This window comes from Canis lupus, chromosome X (genome assembly GCF_011100685.1).
Source record: "Canis lupus familiaris isolate Mischka breed German Shepherd chromosome X, alternate assembly UU_Cfam_GSD_1.0, whole genome shotgun sequence".
NCBI lineage: Eukaryota > Metazoa > Chordata > Mammalia > Carnivora > Canidae > Canis > Canis lupus.
The window spans coordinates 82,213,386-82,232,924 of record NC_049260.1 but is presented as its reverse complement, the minus strand read 5'-3'; the positions used below and the strand labels follow the sequence as shown (position 1 = coordinate 82,232,924).

Here is a 19,539-nt window from a genome sequence, read left to right as displayed (position 1 = left end):
GATGGCCAGGAAGAGCACTCAAAGGAGAGATCCAAAGATAACTACTTCAGGTTGACCTCACCTACTCCCCTTGCCCAGCTAAGGTTTCTGCACGGGCAACATGTACACTATATTTTTAAATCTGGATTTTTCTCTCCATTCCTGTTGATTTTAGCTCAGCTTCAGGCTATTGAGATCATTTTTGAGTTGTACAACATAGTAATCATTCTCCCCAGGAGGAGGGCATCCACAGATTTATTAAGTGTTTTTATCTAAGTCACTAGTTCTTAATCTTGGATTCAGGGAGTCTGTAATTTACCTAAAACTGTACATGACACTTTGTGTACATAAGCGTTTTTCTGTGGAGAGGGGTCCAGAGTTTTCAGCAGATTTTCTTTTTTTTTTCAGCAGATTTTCGAGGTGATCCATGTCCTTTAATCCAACTAACTATATTCATCAGTTTTTTGAACAGTGTTACTAAGGACAGAGCTCTGTAAGATCACCAAGAGTGACCTCCTTCCTGCTCAGCAATGATCCATCAGTTTCTTTTCTTGCGATTTGCCTCATTATAAAAGTGAAAGAGAAAAGTGAATTCCAGCTACTTTGATGGTCTGGTACCATCTGGTGTTTAGTTTTTAATCTTTAAATATTAGATCATTCTCAAAACCTTCATCATTTTGCCTACTGGACCCATCAGACACTATGTATCATTATATTTAATGTGAATGGCATTATAGATGCTTCAAAAATCCCTATGATTGGCTGAAAATTGACACATTGAAGTAAGTATCCAAGTAAAAGCTTGTTATTTCTCTCCATGGCTCTGGACGAATGTAAATGTTAAGTTGCAATCTACCTTAAAACCAACAAAGACTCTACTTCAATTAGTGTATAGGTACATTTTCTATATAAAGGGCTTCACAGCTTAAGAAAATCCTCTACATGAAAATCTGGATGTGATAAATTAGAGATTCATTACTTCATTTAAAAAGGATTCACGTTGGAAAGAAGTCAGACACAAAACAAGTCCAGACTATATGATCACATTTATACAAAGGTCAAGAAAAGGCAAAGCTAATCTCTAAAGATGGAAAGCAAATCAGTGGTTGCCTAGGTCCAAGGTGATGGTGGGATTACACGAAGGCATAGGAAACACTTTGGATTGACAGAAATGCTCTCTTTAAATTGTGGTGGTTTCATGGGTGTATACATCTGTCAAAACTCATCAAATGGTACACCTGAAATGGGTATGCTTTATTGTACATAAAGTATATGTCAATAACATTAATGAAAGATTTACCTTAGGATCATTAAAATGAGATTTTATTGAGTGTTATTTATGGAACTTCAAAATAAGATTTAAAATCTGATTACACAAATGAAAAAATCTACCTTTAAATTTCTTCAAGGTGGTATATGGGTAAAATATCAATGGAGAACACATTTTGGCAGGTAAAAAAGAGGTAATATCAATGCATGTTAGGTTAATATTTAGCACTTATATGGTTATCTACTACTGTGGAATATCCCAACAGTGAAACAGATTAAATAATTTGTTCAGATTATCTAAAATAGATCTTAAGTATTCACTTAGAACAGTTTCATATTCTGGCCCTTCTTAAGTAAGGTAGCATCAGATATAGTGATAACATAGTATCTCATTAAAAGGTAAATTGTACATCACCTATGGTATCAACATTTTTTAGTCACCGAAGGAAAATGTTATCTGGAACTGTTTGCCTGTAGATTATCTTGCATTTGAAAACTAGGTTATTTAAATTTTTTGCTATGCTTAAGATACTGTATAGCAGAGTGGTTCCTTGGGAGATCTAATATGATAAATGAAGCACTGATTTTAAGACCTAGATTTAAATGCTATCTACCAATTAATATGTACCCTTTACATATTCTCCTCTGCAATTTTTGAGGATTCCCCCTGCCCCCAATCTACAAGAGAATGCTAGCAAATTCTTGTCTTCATGGCCAGTGTCAAAATGAATAGGGAAGCCCTGACAGCTCATCCTAGGAATAATATCGAATCCAATTAATGCCACCTTGTCATGTGTGCATGTGGAACATAATAAAGATGAGCTGAAAATAGAGATTTTCTGAAGTACAGTGTAGATGTTGCTGCAAAACAAAACACTTTCATCTGAACGAGAAATCACTCACTTTGTCATCGGTTAGGCTTACATGTTAGTAAAAGTGTAAGTCATGCAGGAACCCTTGTATTTATCTTGACCTATTTGTTTGGGATTGATGGTAGGGGCGCCTTGTTAGAAAAGGGTTAGTCAGAACAGAGGAAGGGGGTGGGAGACTAGTTAGGGCAGCTGAATTCCAAATACCAGTAATAAGTTCCTTAGCGATGAACACTGTACTTAGGCTACAGCCTATGGCTTACTCACTCCCTATCCTTCTCACACAAGGGCTCCACTATAATCCCAGGCTCAGACTCAGACTCAGGCTCCAGCTCCGGCTCCGGATCTGGGTCTGGCTTCAGCTCTGGCTCCAGCTTTATCTCAAGCTCCAGCCCTGGGACAGGCTGCGGGGCAGGCTCCTGGACAGCCTCTGGCTCCGGGATAGGCTGATGATCTGGCCCTAGGATGGCATCGGGGTCATCCTCATGGCCAGAAGGTGGCAAGGTAGCTTCTAGCTGGATCACGTGTTCATCTGGCATTGCCTCAAACTCTGTACTTTGGTTTACCTTTGTCATTGGTCTGCAGGAAGAAGGCCCAGGAAAGAACGAGTTAGGGTTCGGCATTTCATGCAACCACGTGTTCCAGTCTGTTCAAGGCTTATGGGATTTCTGATATTCTGACTCACTGTCAGACCACACATTCATCTTGTCTCCTAACCAGACGGGTTAGGTCTCAACAAGAGAATGAGAGTCCCAAGAGAGAAAAACTAGTATACCCACGGTGGTTAAATGAGTTGATAGACATAAGGTGCTTAGAGCAGAGTCTGGCACACAGCCATCAGGAACTGGTAGCTGCTGCCACCTGCTTTTATATAAGCAGTGAGTGGGAACAGAAAGACGACCTCTGATAGGTTAGGCTAAAAGGGGTGCTGAGGAAGGGCTGCCTGATAGAGATAACACCCTGACAAATGTCAACATTCAAACAAAGAAGATCTTACTCGAGTTCTGTGGTGGTCTTTGAATTTCGCTTCCTTTCTTTCCCCTTTGCCTTTGCTTTTTTCCTTGCAAAGCACATGACAGAGACGATGATGGCAGCACCTACGAGGGTCCCCACCAGCGCCCCAACGATGATTCCAACTTCTGGATCTTGAAGAAAGAAGCAGCTGGTTGGTAAAGTGGACTGTACTGGCTGCCTCACATGTGTGCTTTCATGACCAGGGTGGAATATCTGGAGCCTCCATATAGTGGGAATATGACCCGTGTAGGCTGGAAACCCCCAGAACTCTGCCAGTTGGACTCACCCTGGCTCAGCAGTGTAGCTTACCCATTCACATGGATAAACATAGAGAAGACCTATGCCATCTTGGGGGGGGCTTCCTTTCAAAATGGGGTGGAAGGAAGGGAGTATTTGGTGGGCATCTGCCGATCAAATGAAAGAGACACCATAAAGCTACAACCTGGTAAGCAGAGAAAGGACCACTGTTACAGGCAGGGAGGTTTCACCAGGCTTATCCAGAGCACAGGTGAAGTAGATCCCTAAAAACCTCTCCCACACATGCCATGCTCACCAAAAAGCCTCATGCATTCTGGCCACCGGAAAAGGCCATGCCCATTTCTATAAACAGGCATCTGGTTTACTAGATCAGTCTATGGAAAAATTCAACAAATGTGCGATGATCCAGCTGAACACCAGACTTCCCACCATCCCCAAGAGACCTTGTCTGAGTTCCAGTGGGCCCATCTCCATCCGCCTCCCTTCAAATAAGGCTGGACATCTTACATTCTGCGAGGAGAGACTAGCAGAGTTGCCCCATCGTTCTTTCAACTTTTATGGTTAAAGGAATCCATGTACACGATTCGGAAAGTCATACAGCTCTACTAGACTTATAGCAAAGAAGCAGCAGTCCCTGTGCCCGCTCCCACCAACCCCTACCCCCATCACTGTGTCCCATTCACTAGAGGCAACCACTCTTAACTCTTTTTCATGAATCATCTGGTATCTGCCTCCATGTTTCTATTGTGCTTATTTTAGTTTTCCAGTTTTTGTCATTTTTTTACAACTTCCTACCCCAGAAGATGGGGATTGTATTCTTAACTCCACCCCACTCACACATTCTCCTGATATCGCCATAGTGCAAATTGTCATGACATCAAAGTTTACAGGATTATGGTTATGTAAATATAGTTCACAGCTGCAAGAACCTAATACATCCTATGATTCTTTTTTTAATTTTAATTTTTTTTTTAATTTTAATTTTTTTAAGTAAGCTCTACGCCCAGTGTGGAGCCCAATATGGGGTTTGAACTCACAACCCTGAGATCAAGACCTGAGCCAAGATCAAGAGTTGGACACCTAACCGACTGAGCTACCCAGGTGCTCTCACATCACGATTCTTGTACATTTAAATTTTTCTCTTTGGGGCTAATAATTGCCTCATTTAGAGATGTTTTAAAATGGATTACCACTAACTTCCCAAATTTCCAACCAAAACTGTTAAAACTCCTTTCAGTAGATTTAAACACATCAGATAATCTATTGATTTCTTTTTTTTTTTTTTTTTTTTTTTTTTAATTTTTATTTATTTATGATAGTCACAGAGAGAGAGAGAGGCAGAGACATAGGCAGAGGGAGAAGCAGGCTCCATGCACCGGGAGCCTGATGTGGGATTCGATCCCGGGTCTCCAGGATCGCGCCCTGGGCCAAAGGCAGGCGCCAAACCGCTGCGCCACCCAGGGATCCCAATCTATTGATTTCTTATGATTTTTTTCCCCCTGAGGAAACAGCCCTCCTGGGGCCCTCCATCCTCCTTCCCCCAGCAAGACTGGTTGCCCTCCTAAGCCTGCCACCATAGTGTCACCCATCAGCTGCCTTTCGCCTTCATCCCTATTTTATAGATAAAGAAACAGGCTTTGCAAGTTCTTTCAAGATCCAGCTCAAATAGCACTTTGTTGGGGCAGCTGGCCCTGGTTCTATAAGCATAATTACTTGTTTCTTCTTCAATGTCTTAGAGCCCCTGTCCAGACTGCTATTGGAGCATGTAACACATTTTACTGTTTGTCCCTCTGGCTAAACTGTGAGTTCCACAGATCCTTGGGTGGCTCAGTTGTTTGGTGCCTGCCTTCAGTCCAGGGCGTGATCCTGGAGTCCCGGGATCGAGTCCCGCATCAGGCTCCCTACGTGGAGACTGCTTCTCCCTCTGCCTGTGTCTCTGCCTCTCTCTCACTCTCTCTCTCTCTCTCTTTGTGTGTGTGTGTGTCTCATGAATAAATAAATAAATGATCTTTTAAAAAATAAATAAATAAATAAACTGTGAGTTCCTTGAGTGTAAGACCTAGATCTTATTAATCTCTGTATCTGCATCACCTATGAGAGTTTCTGGCATAGAGTAGATATCCAATTAATGTTTGAAGGAGGGAGACAGGGAGGAAAGAAGGAAGGAAAAGAGGAGGAAGGAAGGAAGGAAGGAAGGAAGGAAGGAAGGAAGGAAGGAAGGAAGGAAGCCAAATGCCACCATCATTTAAAAGGAATATTTGAGTGGAAGCAGGGCTCGAGTACAACTCCTGAGTCTCTACAGGTTATACCACTTAACCACTTCTGGAAAGGCAAAACAGGATTGGGGAAGATATAGAGATATAAAGCAGGAATGATCAAGGGACTAGGGGTAGAATGAAACCATAGACAAAGACCAAAAAGATGTCTCTTCACCTTTGACTCAAAATTAGGCGAACGAAGAAGCAACCTGGAATTGGAAAATGCTTGATTCAGGACCACCAAAAGGACAAAAGCTTAGCTTCCTAGGAGAGGAATGGTCCAAGGGAACTGGCTACCTGGATATAGTATATATTAGTCACAGATTCAAAGTGAGTTAGAAATAATGATTAGATGACATAGATGATCCTAAGTGTTATTAAGGCATCATTCAAAGGTGTGGCAAGGGGCCCCTGGGTGACTCAGTCGGTGAAGCATCTGCCTTTGGCTCAGGTCATGATCCTGGGGTCCTGGGATCAAGTCCCATGTCAGGCTCTCTGCTTAGCGGGTGTCTGCTTCTCCCTTTTCTTCTTCTTTTTTAAATTTCATTTATTTATTCATGAGAGACAGAGAGAGAGAGAGACAGAGAGAGAGGCAGAGACATAAGGCAGAGGGAAAAGCAGGCTCTGTGCAGGGAGCCCAACGTGGGACTCGATCCTGGGTCTCCAGGACCACAACCTGGGCCAAAGGCAGTGCTAAACCGCTGAGCCACCCAGGCTGCCCTCTCTCTCTTCTTCTGACCAACCCCCTCTGCTCATGCTCTCTCTCAAATAAAATCTTTTTTTATTTTTTATTTTTATTTTTTTTAAATCTTTTTTTAAAATAAAGATTTTATTTATTTATTCATGAGACACACAATGAGAGAGAGAGAGGCAGAGGGAGAAGCAGGCTCCATGCAGGGAGCCTGATGCAGAATTCAATACTGAGACTCCAGGATCATGCCCTGTGCGGAAGACAGGCGCTAAACCACTGAGCCACCCAGGGATCCCTCAATAAAATATTTTTTAAAAAGTGTGGCAAGATATCCCTTGTGAGAGCTTGCCCCCACCTGGCCCAATTTGACAATTCCAGGCCCTCAAGTCTATATGCTTGGTGACAAAGCACCTTTGAACTAGAACGTTGTGTTTTAAGACTCTGCCAGTCGGGATCCCTGGGTGGCACAGCAGTTTAGCGCCTGCCTTTGGCCAGGGGCGTGATCCTGGAGACCCGGGATCGAATCCCACGTCGGGCTCCCAGTGCATGGAGTCTGCTTCTCCCTCTGCCTATGTCTCTGCCTATCTCTCTCTCTCTCTCTCTCTCTCTCTCTCTCTCTCTCATAAATAAAAAAAAATAAAAATTAAAAAAAAATAAGACTCTGCCAGTCACTCACTGGATGACCTTGGGTAAGTCACTTACCTCGCTGAGTTTCAGTTTCCTTTGCAGTAAAATGAAGCTAACAATCTGCCGTGCCTCCTAGGCAGGGTGGTTGGAGGATTGAGTGAGAGAAACTCATAGCACCTGGCCATGTGCCTGGTACATAATTTGTGCTCCACAGATACTAGCTACTGTGATTGAAGGTACAAGTGTTATTATGACCACTATTATTAGAGGCAGATCTTAACAAATTACTGAGGAACTGGAAAGTCTATGAGCTCCATGTTCAACATAGACTGCTAGTTTCCCCTGGATTCACAAAGAAAATCCAGTCTGGTACTATCAATGGGGCTGTTATTCTGCTTATTAAATAGTAAGATCTACTTTCTAGAAATGTTGTGAGTGTGGAACAAAATTTTTGTAAATGATTTGTGGTAGTGTATGGCACATAGTAAGTATCATGTAAGCTTTAGACATTAGGATGGTAATAATTCAGGGTATCAATCTATAAATAATCCACCAAAATCTCCAGAGAGGCCAAAGGATGAAGCAGGGGATCCTAGTTAATTTACTTGGTTGGCAGGCCCAGGACACTTGACTTAAGGAGAAAATGTGTTAAAGATGGATGATCAAGGGACACTTGGGTGGCTCATGGTTGAGTGTCTGCCTTCGGTCAGGTTGTGATCCTGTGTTCCTGGGATCGAGTCCTGCATTGGACTCCCCACAGGGAGGCTGCTTCTCCCTCTACCTATGTCTCTGCCTCTCTCTCTCTCTCTCTCTCTCTCTGTGTGTGTCTCATGAGTAAATAAAAAAATATTTTTTTAAAAAGATGGATGATCAACTCACGAGAAGAAGTCAGATCAATTTCACAGGAACTATTGCCAAGGTTGTTGATAGCTGTGCACTGGTAATAACCTTGTTCAAAACTGGTCAGATTTCCAATAACCAAAGTCCCAGTGGCTGGGTCTGTAAAAACAAAACAAAACAAAACAAAACAAAAAAACAGGAAATAGACTTTTGAAACCTCTTAGGGGGGTATGGATCATGTCATCACAGCAGAATCACTCAATGCCTGTCTGCCCGCTCCCTCACATTTGCCCCCCCTTTCCTGAGTTGCCAGGGTCCAATGAGACACCACCACCCCCTGGCCCCAAGATTCTTCCAAAGGTAGCCCATCTGGGACCATGCCTCTCCCCTCCATACCCACTACCCTCTGAGCCAAAAACAGGCTTGACCTCTAGAGGTTGGGGGTAAGACCAGACCGCAGTCATCTTGTTAGGATATCTTTGTACATCTTCTTCCCAGAGAAAGAAGAATAAGGAGAAGGAGAAGGAGAAGAAGAAAGAAAAGAAAGAAAGGAAAGAAAGAAAGAAAGAAAGAAAGAAAGAAAGAAAGAAAGAAAGAAAGAAAGAAAGAAAAGAAAAGAAAGAAAAGAAGAAGAAGAAGAAGAAGAAGAAGAAGAAGAAGAAGAAGAAGAAGAAGAAGAAGAAGAAGACAACGACTGAGCTCCAAAGACAAGCAACCAGCCAACCACACATGCCAGACCTTGCCAGGGGCTGCAGGAGGGCTGGACTTACTGAAGTTTTCTTTCACTGGGATGATGTCTCCGCCTTCAAGTTTATACCAGTAGTATACAGGGGAAGGTGTCCCAAGCAGCGAGAGGCAAGAAAGAGATATAGGATGGCCAGTTTCTGGTACTCCTTGGATGCTGCAAAAGGGCTTAGAAGGTTTCACTGTAAGGCAATGAGACAGAGTCAAAATCCTGCAGGCAGTGTTGCAACCTGTCACAATTGGCAGGTCACTTCCTACTGTCATTTTGTAGAATTCTGGGCCCTGCACTCCGTTTTGAAAGCTTTGCAAACTGCGTTTGATCATTTTTTCTGCTTGTACCACCAGATGGGAGTAGAGCACTTCAGGTTCAAGGACCTGCCAGGCACCAGGCCATTAAGATTCCATCAGCATCTCTTCTGTCTGCCTTCCTCCCCAGATTCATGACCATGAATTTCCGCATTGTGTCTTAAAATATGCCTTTATTAAAACAGCCCATATGTAAGCAAACACTAAATGACTAAAGTCAGTTTATACATTTGAAGCACAGCTTTAAGGGAAAAAATGGGACCCTTAGATCCCTTAGATACTTTGAGATAAGTTGTTACTTACTCTTTTTACATTTGTTTCATTAATGCTATATTTTCCCTTTCCTTTATGAATCATGTTTGGGCATTAACTTCTCTGGGGGTGAGTGACCTAAAATTGTTGGAGGGTCTGAAATGGTCTGTGTCCCTTGTTGGTCAGGGAAGCCCACTTTGGCAGGTGGGGGACAGGTGAGTGCTACACGAAGCTGAAATCTTTATCCATTTTTTGCCCCACAAGCATTTACTTCTGTGCCTTCTGTGTACCTGGCACTGGATTAGGCACCAGAAATGCCCAAGTAACTCTGAAACAGTTCTGAAGTGGGGTGGGGGAGTATTGGGAGATGAGGCCAGAGAACAGCAGAGATAATAGCTGGGAGGGCATTGTATTTCATGTATTTTACACAGACAGCAGGAGGACCACGGAAGGAATTTAAGTAGGGGAAGGATGGTGTTCATTTTTTTAAACTTTTTTTAATTAATGAATTAATTAATTTATTTATTTATGAGAGAGAGAGAGAGAGAGAGAGAGAGAGAGAGAGAGGCAGAGACACAGGAGGAGGGAGAAGCAGGATCCATGCCAGGAGCCTGACGTGGGACTCGATCCCAGGACTCCAGGATCGCGCCCTGGGCCAAAGGCAGGCGCTAAACCACTGAGCCACCCAGGGATCCCCTGGTGTCCATTTTTAATGCTTTAGATGGTTTTCTTGCACAGTGGGGGTGCCTGAACCAAAGGAGTGGAGGGGACATGGTCAAGAGGTATCAAGGAAGTATAATCAATTGGACTTGGTGACCAAATGAATAGGGGGCATGAGGAAGAGGGTGCAGGCAGTGATGGCTCCCAAGTAACTGATGTGGACAGCTGGATACATGCCATCCAGAAATAAACACAGGAGGAGCATGTTTTCAGGGATGGGGGAGCGATGATATGGTCATTTGGGGATATACTGAGTTTTAGCTGTTTATGAAACATCTCCATGGAGCAGTCCTGTGGGAAACTGAGAATCTGAATTTCCTCATTCATCTTACAGCTCACAGCTTATTCTCAGTGTTACATATAGATAACCATCTGAATTTCAGTACTTACCAACTCACCTCCCTTAACTTAGGTATAAAATCCTCTGAAGACACAGGTACTCTAGCTTAGGCTAGTTATACCTTAAATGCTCTGGACTCTTCAGCCCTCCAGCTCTTACTTTAGAAACAGCAGTTAAGAGCACAGTCTTGGATCCATCCAGACTGCTGGCTCTGCAGCTTTACTTTAGATATGTTTAGGCAAGTAACCTCACATCACCAAACCTCAGTTGACTCATTTGTATAAATGTGAAAAAAGAAACTATCTGACCTCTGATGAAACCAAACACATCGACTTTATGTAAATAAAATGATGTCTATAGTGCCTTGCACATGGAATTGCTGTTGGCTGTGGGCAGGACTAATTTCTACTGCCACATTTTATAGCCTGGTACTGAAGTTAATCTTTCAGTCTTAGACTCTAACCCCCTGTACACATGAGCGAGAAGACAAATGGAGACAGCTGTAGCTCTTTGAAACACTTTACCATCCCTATCTTTTAAACGGGTGGGTTTTTTTTTTTTTAATGAAAATAAGTATTTTCCTCTTTAGCTCTTTTCCTTACCATTGATTTTCTCAGATGGGGACATCTCATTGATTTGCCTACCCTAAGCTAAGCTATTCAACCAGAAGTCCATTGCAACCATCACTAGATTTAGATACTGCCTGTCTAAAACCATGATGATTTGACAGCCTTTACAGAATAGTGTTTTGAACAGAAAATTAAATGGGGGTCAGAATCAGCCCCAGATAGGCTTTCTCCCCCCTGAACACAGCTTTCTCCTTTTATTTTATTGTTTTATTAACAAAACACTTAGTAAATCACTTCGAACCATGTCCCAAACCTATATATTTTCTAAAACTACCGAATCAGGATTGAATTGACATTTCATCCAGCTTACGTCCCCAGCAGAACTTGGATGTCTTACTGGCAAAGCCATTGATCTACCATTTAGCATTATTGCTTTCAACAGAATTGGGGTGGGAGAAAAGAGGCTCGCCTCAGAAAAATCCATGAAAATGCTTCATTGCATCCACAGCCTTCTCTAAATTCATCATTTCCTTGTTATGTGCCAAATCGCAGAAGGAATATGATGCTTATCCCAAATTCATACAAAATAATTATTCAAACCTCTATCTGGTTTTTTTCAGAGATGCATTTGCCAAGGCTCTCATACCTAATGGAAGTCTCTCAAATGAATGGTCATCCAAACCACCTGGGCCTTGGCTCATTGCTGTTTCCTTTAACTAAATTGTGCCTGGCCACCTCAGCCCCTATTCTCTAAAGTTTTGGAGGGCTGAAACCCTATCTTTTATATATTTCCATCTCCACAATGTGGCACTGTAATCAGACGTGTGTTCAGGATTCATTGAATGAATTTCTGCATGAATGAGTGAATGCATGGGCTCTCCATCCATCACTGCATAATGGAATGTCTCTGGGAAATGCATTGCTAGGAAGAGTGATTGCTAAGGAAATGCCAACACCTCTCCCCACAGTTGGCCTCCCTGACCCCCTTGCCTCCCTCCCCATGCCCCGCCCTCTGTCAGTGCAAGCAGGATGGGCCCTCATAGGCAATGGAACTTCAGAACTGCAAACAGCCTCTGAGATTTTTTTTTTTTTTTTTTTTTTTTTGCCTCTGAGATTTTTAGAGAACATTATCAGTCTCAAAATTTCCAGAATGGTCTTTGGAGAAGACCTTTGTTCTTACCCCAATGAACAGAAAGTGGATTTTTGAGAGTTCCTAAACAAGATAATCCACAGACTCTCCTGCCTTTTACCTTGCCTGGATCCTGGATGCTTAAGGAAAAGTCGTGACACAGCCATTGAGGAAACAAGTGACCCCAAAGCCTTGAAGAGGAAATGACTCTCAACTTCTTATAGAAGTTGACTAAGGATTCTCCGAACTTGAAATTTAAGAATATGAACCTTCCTGTCCAACTTTATCTCAGAGTTTTTTGCAAGCTCAGAGGTAAATGGGCTCAGTTTCTTTAGGTTGTTTCTGGTCAGAAGGACAATCCAGAGCCAGGGAGCAGCAGGAAACCAATAGAGTACTAATCCCTCAAATGCTCTAGGTATTGAATCTCCAGTCTATCGTTTGATCCTCATAACAAACCTGTGAATGTAGGGCAGAAATTACAACTCCACCTGAAAATGGTCAGAGAAAAGTGGACTGACTTTCCTGAGGCCACTGAGTAGCAGAGTACAAGCTAGAACCTAAGCCTTCTGATTCCCAGCGTATGTATTGCACTGTTTAGTTCCCATGTAAATGACTAGTCTTCCAACCTGGAGCATCAACTCTCCCAAGAAAGGGCTTGTGTGTGTAATTCTCTTGTCTTCCCCCTGCGCCCTGTTGCCTAGCATGGGGCTCACCAAAATATAAGCACAATTGAGCTACCCCATTCTTAAACTTCGCTCCCAATCATCTTTCCCTCTTTTCCAGGTGGGTAGATGCAGTAGCAAACCTCATTTGGGGCGTCACCTGGGAGGCAAGCTCAGACAACTTTGGACGGTTCTCCTAGGTGTGCACCTTTTACCAGTTGCTGCTTTTTTTGCAAGCCAGTCAATGATCAAGTCACTGGTTTGATCTAGTTCACCCTTTCCTTTGATGGATGTACATAGCTTGAAAGGAACAATGGCTCAATCAGCTCCATTTGGGATTACTTAGAAATGGAAGCATCCTTTGCTCAATTGGTTAATCGGTAAGCGTTGACAGCCTTCACTTTTACCCCTTCAATACTTCCGAAGGTCTGCAGACAGGACCTGCTAGGCCCTTAGATGGGGGCAAAACCCCCATTGTCCTCTCAGAGGTTGGAACGGTGCTAGAAATCACCAAAAACTGTGAACTCTCTAAGAGTGGAAACCATGCCTCCATCATTGTAAACCTCATGGCTCCTGGCACAAAACAGGCACTCAGTAAATGCCATATAAATGAACCACTCCAAGCACATTCGAAAAGCAAGAAGGACTTGCCGAATGTCACACGATGAGCAGCTGTATATAAATAAATTCTCAACTCTGGCTTACCTTATGGTCCTTTTTCTAGAGAGTGCTAACATTTTTTAAAGGGCCTCTCCTGCCTTTACTCCAAAGAATGATTTAACAGTGGGAATTGCAGCTGGCTTAGGAGAGATAATAGATTGGCAGTTATCTCCCCCAGGTAGGACTGGATTTAATTGGAGGTTTCCTCTGAAGGAGTCACTAGTGATCATTTAGTGGGGACCATGTGTTGCCCATCTGTACTCATTCCACCCTTCAGAGACACGGATCCCCAGAAGTTGGGTCAAACTCCTGCTCTCTGTCATTTTGGCAGCACTTTCGGTTTGGCAATTGTTTCAGCATGTTTTGTGAGTGATTTCTCAGTATTACTCTAAGGGTTGGATTGTTGGTGTGTCTCTATTTCCCCGACAAGAAAAGGAGCAGACAGGTTACTTACTCCCTGGGACTTAATTAGCACCATAACTCATTGTCCTGGCTCATGGAAGGTCCTAAGTTGTCCCAAGAAGAGAAAACAAACAAACAAACAAACAAACAAAAACAGAAAAAAATTGCCCATACCTAACACATTGACTTTGAGGATGCCTTGATTTTTTCCAACAAAATCAGGAGGGTTGTTAACATCGCAGATGTAGACACCACTATCTGCTGGTTGCATATGTGAAATGGTGATAGATGCATTATCTGGACTGCTGGACCCTACAATTCGATCTTTAAATTGCCCGATGGCTACAGCTTGTCCACCTTCGGAATAGTAAATCTAGGACAGAAAAATGACAGAAATGAGAACTGGAGCATGTCCAGGGCTAAGATAAGCTACCCAGAAGCACCCACATCCCCACCCACCCCCTCCTGCACAGAACAGATCCCACGGTGAAGGGGGTGTGTCTCAACTCAGTCGGGTGCTTTAGCTTTCTCATACCTGTGCACAACCACCTCCTCATTTGTGTGCACAGCAGTTTTGTGATGTCATCAGAGCAGGGATGCATGCCTATCTTACAGATGATAAACAGCTGGAGTTGACAGGGTTCAACTGGTAAGCTTAGGCTAGATCAAGATGCTCACCTGATGAGTCTACCTGGAGGAAACTCACTGTATAAAACACAAATGCCTGATGGGAAAGCCAAAATCATCATTTTTCCTCACTTTATATAAGCTTTTAAAATTTGACTTTACTCAATGGGACTACGGGACTTTCTGATTTCCCTAAGAGAATATTCATACTCCTTTCATACACATGTACTCCTCTGGATAAGCAAACTTGGGTTTATCCTGTTTGTTAGAAGAGTAACATTTCAGAGCAGAGAGGCCCCTGAGAAATCATCTGGTCCCATCCTCTCATAGTGGCCTAGAAAATGCTTTGTCAATGACAGCTACTACCTTTCTGCCCATGTGGCAGGAGGTAGAACTGGAATTATTATTTCATTTAGACAAATAAGGGCACTCAAATCCAGAAAGATTAAATGATTCATCCAAAGTCACAGGATTAATTTATTATTATTATTATTATTATTAATTATTATTATTATTATTACTATTTGCCACACTCAAGGAAGATCTGGATTCTAGTCCCATCTCTATTAAGGATCATGAATAGTTAGATCAAAATGGCAACCATGGAGCAGCATGATGAGGTGAAAAGAGGTCTGGTCTTGGAGTCAGATGACCTGGGTTTTAGCCACAGCTCTGCCTCTGACTATGACAGAGTCAGGGAGTGTGGCCTCTGGTCATGCCTCCATGGCAACCTGCTTTGTGATAAGAAACAATGTGATTAACTCTCTCCAACCTTTCGTTTTCACATTACATCTGAACGAGGAGCCAAAGCAATGTCCTCCAAATTATGAGATGTATTCCCCAAGTATAGGTACATAAGCTGATTTTAAGTGGCACATAAATGAAAACTTATTAGAAAGACACATATCTAGTACATTGTGTCTGTGACTTCATGGATATTATTGTTTACAGTGACACTAAGGTAGATATTTTTAAATTTGTAAGAAACCAAGTCAGTATAGAAAACATTAAATAATGCTGCTGGTGAGGCACAATTATGACAAACATCATAAAGATGAGACATAAAGGCCTGAAGCTTGGGAGTCACCAAACTAGGTGATCCCCAAGGTTCCTTCATCATACACACACATCATACACACTTTGTTAGTTTCATATAAATGTGTGTAATTCAAATGATGGTTTATTATTCAATAAACTGATATTGCCCTAGTCTAGTGGAATTAATTAATGTTTTCATAGAATCTACTAAAAGGGCCTTATTCATTGAATTCACTCTCCTCCCTTTCTAGAGGAAACTGAAGCCCAAAGAGGTTAACACACACACACACACACACACACACACACACACACACACACACACACACAAAGTTAACAATGGGGAAAGGTCTAGAACTCAGTTCTAATTCCTTGTCCGGTGTTCTTTATCTTTATAGGATAATGAGAGAGGAAAGCCAATTAGCAAACCAAAAGATATTGTCAAGATAAAATCAGATATATTCTCCATCAAATAGCAGGCCAATAAATCTTAAACTAAAGCAGAAAGGTAGATTTGGAGGGAAAATTCAAAGGCCATATTAAGGCGAAAAAAAAACTTGTCTCCCTCCTCCACTTCTGTAACATCAACTAACTTTCTTTCCTGCCCCAAATGAGGCATTTATAATTCATTTTGTCCATTCATGCCTGCTGAAGTCACAAACTTTTGCCCCAAAGGAGTCTTGTGGACCGATATGCTGGAAAGCCAATGTTAAGGAAAGGTAAGCAAATGGTCCAGGAGGAGGTTCAGCTCATCAAAGGTCTCTTGCCTTCATCTGAGTTGAAACTCAAGCTACCCAGGTTTCCATTTCACTAGCCAGCATGGGGCCTATTTACTTTCTTTTTTGGTAAGATTTTATTTATTTGAGAGAGATAAAGAGAAAGAGCAGGAGGAGGGGCAGATGGAGAGGGAGATGCAGGCTCCCTGTGGAGCAGGGAACCCCTGTGGGGCTCCATCCTGGAGGGGGGGGGGCAGGATCATGACCTGAACTGAAGGCAGATGCCTAAATCCTGAGCCACCCAGGTGCCCCCAGGCCTATTTACTTTCTAATCAACAATCTAAGATCCTATGGACTCTTAACTAGAACATAGCCTGCAGCCCATCAAGGAAGCCCTTTTACAACTTAAAGATCTGCCTGTTTCCACTGCTCCCAGGAAGATTGGAGGTAAGTCAGTTTGTTTTATACTGAGGCTTGGTGACATCACAGTAAGATCCAACACATCAGTCCTGTTTATGGTGTATAGTAAGTGCCAGGAGGTCTGGGAGAAAAGACCTTGCTTCTGCCGAGAGCAGGGAGCCAAGAGAATATGTTTTAGGCCAGGACTAGAACACGCCAAGAAGCCACTGTAAAAAAAAAGTCTCACAGTTGGTCATGAATCTAGAGGACATTAGCAGGTTAGTTATGAGGCCCTGGACTTGTAACTTCCCTATCAAAAGGATTTTCACCAACCCTTCTACCTCATTCCTCATACCATAGTACCCCCATGCATTTCGCCCTCTCACAAATAACACTAAAAGGTGCCAGGGATAAGAATGGAGGTAAAGCAGGTTAACAATGGACACCTAAAAGGGAAATGCCTTGGCCTGAGAAAGAAAGTCCCCAAGGCTAGCCAGCAGCCAGACACAGAGATGGAGGGACTTTCTGTTACGGGAAGTCCATGCTGTCACACTGTCCTTGTAAATAAGAAAAAGAGGGAGAGAGAGATAGAGAGAGAGAAATGTTTTCCTGAAACTGCTTATCTAATCACAGAGGAAGTACTGAAACATGGTTCCATTTTCCACAGAAGAATAACTCTTTGAAAAATCAAAATTGAACAATGGCCAAGGCTCAGCCCATGTCCTGTGAGGCTTGTACCTTTTCAAAGGAAGTATATTGTCAATTTAGAAATCAAAGCGATTGAGGTCCGCGAAAAGCTGTGGATGTTTGACAGGCCACATCCTTTGGGGGAGACAGGGTGGCAAATCTGCTTAAAGAATATCCATCCATGTGTCCCATTAAGGGGTACTTGTTAACTGTTTGCTTGGTAGTCTCCCTACTTCCCCTTGACCCCCCACTAAGGTCCTCTCTGCTCATCGAAGACGTCAGAGGCTGATATGTAGACTCATAATGACCCATTCATCATAAGACCCCCTTAGAAATCACTTGGTTTAGGGTTTCTAAGGCTGATGACACTTCAGGAGCCAGATGGGTATTAAAAATATGGGAAATAATGGCACCTGGGTGGCTCAGTGGTTGAGCATCTGCCTGGGGCTCAGGTCATGATCCCGGGGGTCCTGGAATCGAGTCCTGCATTGGGATCCCCACAGGGAGATGTCTCTGCCTCTCTCTGTTTGCTCCTCATGAATAAATAAATAAAATCTTAAAAGAAATATGGGAAATAGCTGAGAGGGGATGTTGGATGGTGGTAAGATCACAGAGGACAATGGGGCCTGTGGTGAACTGGAGGACCAGTACAAACGAGGCTTTCAAACTGTGGAAACAGACAACTAAAATACTGGGCTGGTCAACCAACATGAATCCACTGGCCAAATCGGACTTGGGGGGCCTTGAGTTTGCAACCTCTGATTCAACCTTCTATAACAGAACCCCAATAGAGGAAGTGATTTTTCCCCCAGGTCACACAATTGATAACCAGACCTCCTGATTCTCCCCAAACACCCGAAAATGGCACTCATCATCCTGCCTCCAGCGAGGAAGATGATTCCTAGGTAATGCTTCCCTGTTGGGGCCATTCGATCTCTCCCTCTGGCCTGACCCTTCTCCTGCCAACTGCTGCTACTCATTGGCATGATGTGCCCATGCCAAGTGTGTTTGCCACCTGAAGCCTTTGACATTTGCCAGCTGCAATAACAGCCTTTCTCCCTCCCACTGTGCCAAGTTCCTATTCACATGAGGCCGTGCAGCTGGGAGCCAGATTTGGTCAAAAAGATTTTTTTATTCCCCCTCAGCTTTGTGATACAGTTCTCTGACTTGAGGCTGGAACATAAACAAGAAGGGTTGAAAGAATTCAGTCTGCTTTCTGTTTGCATCTGAGTTGGAAATAGTAAACACATTTAGCCTCCAGATCTTTTGTGGGTTCCTTTTGGAAACGTGGAGGGTGTAGAAATCCACGACAGAGCACCCACCCATCCCTTCCCCTTTTCACTTTCATGCACTACCCAGAAAGGGGTGAGCCATGGGAGAGAAGGAGTGTGGAGTGGCAATGGTCTCAAGCCCTGCATTTTTCCTGGATCATCCTCGGGGATGGGGGGTTGCTGAGATTGCCCATGGAAGGGAAAGCACACCAAAAGAAAGATAACCCTGCCTTTAAACCACTCCCTTCCCAGCCTGCCACTTGCCTGAGATCCCTGCCAGTTGAACTGCTTCTTTTGAACAAAGGCATGGAAAAAGTCTATGTTTAATTTTTTTTTCCTTTGGAAGAGAGCAAAATCAACTATTACCAGTCCCTAGCACCTTAGCATTAGATTGATTTAACTGGTTTAGCAAGAATAGACACCTGAGGCCATGGGATATAGAATAGATGAACTTTGATAGGAGGGGTGGTGGGAAGGGAAGAACTTAGGAGTGTTTCTCAATACCAGTGACACTGCTATTTTGGGCAGGCCATGCTTTCTCCTGTGGGCTCATCCTACGTATTGAAAGATGTCTAGCATCTCTAGTCACCACCTACTAACTGCCAGTAGTGACTCTCATTTGTAACCATTACACCAACACCCCCCTAATTTTCAAATGCATGTGAGGAGATAATACCCCCCACCCTGCCAACATTTGGAAAGCATTTGATATAATGCTATCTGAAGAGGATGGGCTAGGTGTGGAGAATCTGAACAGCCAGAGAATATGAAGACACTAGGTTCTGGAAGAAAGTTGTCCACATTAAGAGTATGCTGGGGTGTTGAAAATAGCAAAGGGTTTCATCCACTATGGATGTCCTAGAAGAGTAAGTATTGTCTGCAAGACCCATGCTAAGTAGGATCAATGCCTATTCTGCTCATGGGGAGGTGAGGTCTCTTTAGTTCTACCAGTTATTGGCTGGGTGGAAAAGTAGAAAATTGGTGTCATCAGAGGGGCACCAAACCACCCAAAACTTCCATGCTAGTGTGCCTGTTCCAGAGCCTAGAGTCTTCAGCTGAGAGTCCCAGTTAAGGGACTGATCATCTGAAGCTGTCCTTGTCTTCCAAAAGGAGGGCTTCAGTAAGAGGAGGACCACACTAATAACTATATTGGCCCTCCTGGGCAGAAGACTTATGAGGTACTTATGCAGTCCCCATTCACCAAAGTAACCCCTT

General features: G+C 43.1%; 1 protein-coding gene across 2 annotated transcripts in view; it reads right to left on the bottom strand.

Moving 5' to 3' along the window:
• Positions 1-1,006: 1,006 nt before the first annotated feature.
• VSIG1 (V-set and immunoglobulin domain containing 1) overlaps positions 1,007-19,539 on the bottom strand; it is a 44,439-nt gene continuing 25,906 nt past the window's right edge. For both annotated transcript variants that reach the window (XM_038588041.1, XM_038588042.1), the window contains 5 exons: positions 13,764-13,962; positions 8,576-8,731; positions 7,845-7,964; positions 3,115-3,262; positions 1,007-2,696 (listed from right to left, as the gene is read on the bottom strand). In XM_038588041.1, the coding sequence (XP_038443969.1) occupies positions 2,381-2,696; positions 3,115-3,262; positions 7,845-7,964; positions 8,576-8,731; positions 13,764-13,962 (939 nt within the window). In that variant the 3' untranslated portion in view covers positions 1,007-2,380. The remainder of the gene's footprint in view (positions 2,697-3,114; positions 3,263-7,844; positions 7,965-8,575; positions 8,732-13,763; positions 13,963-19,539) is intronic.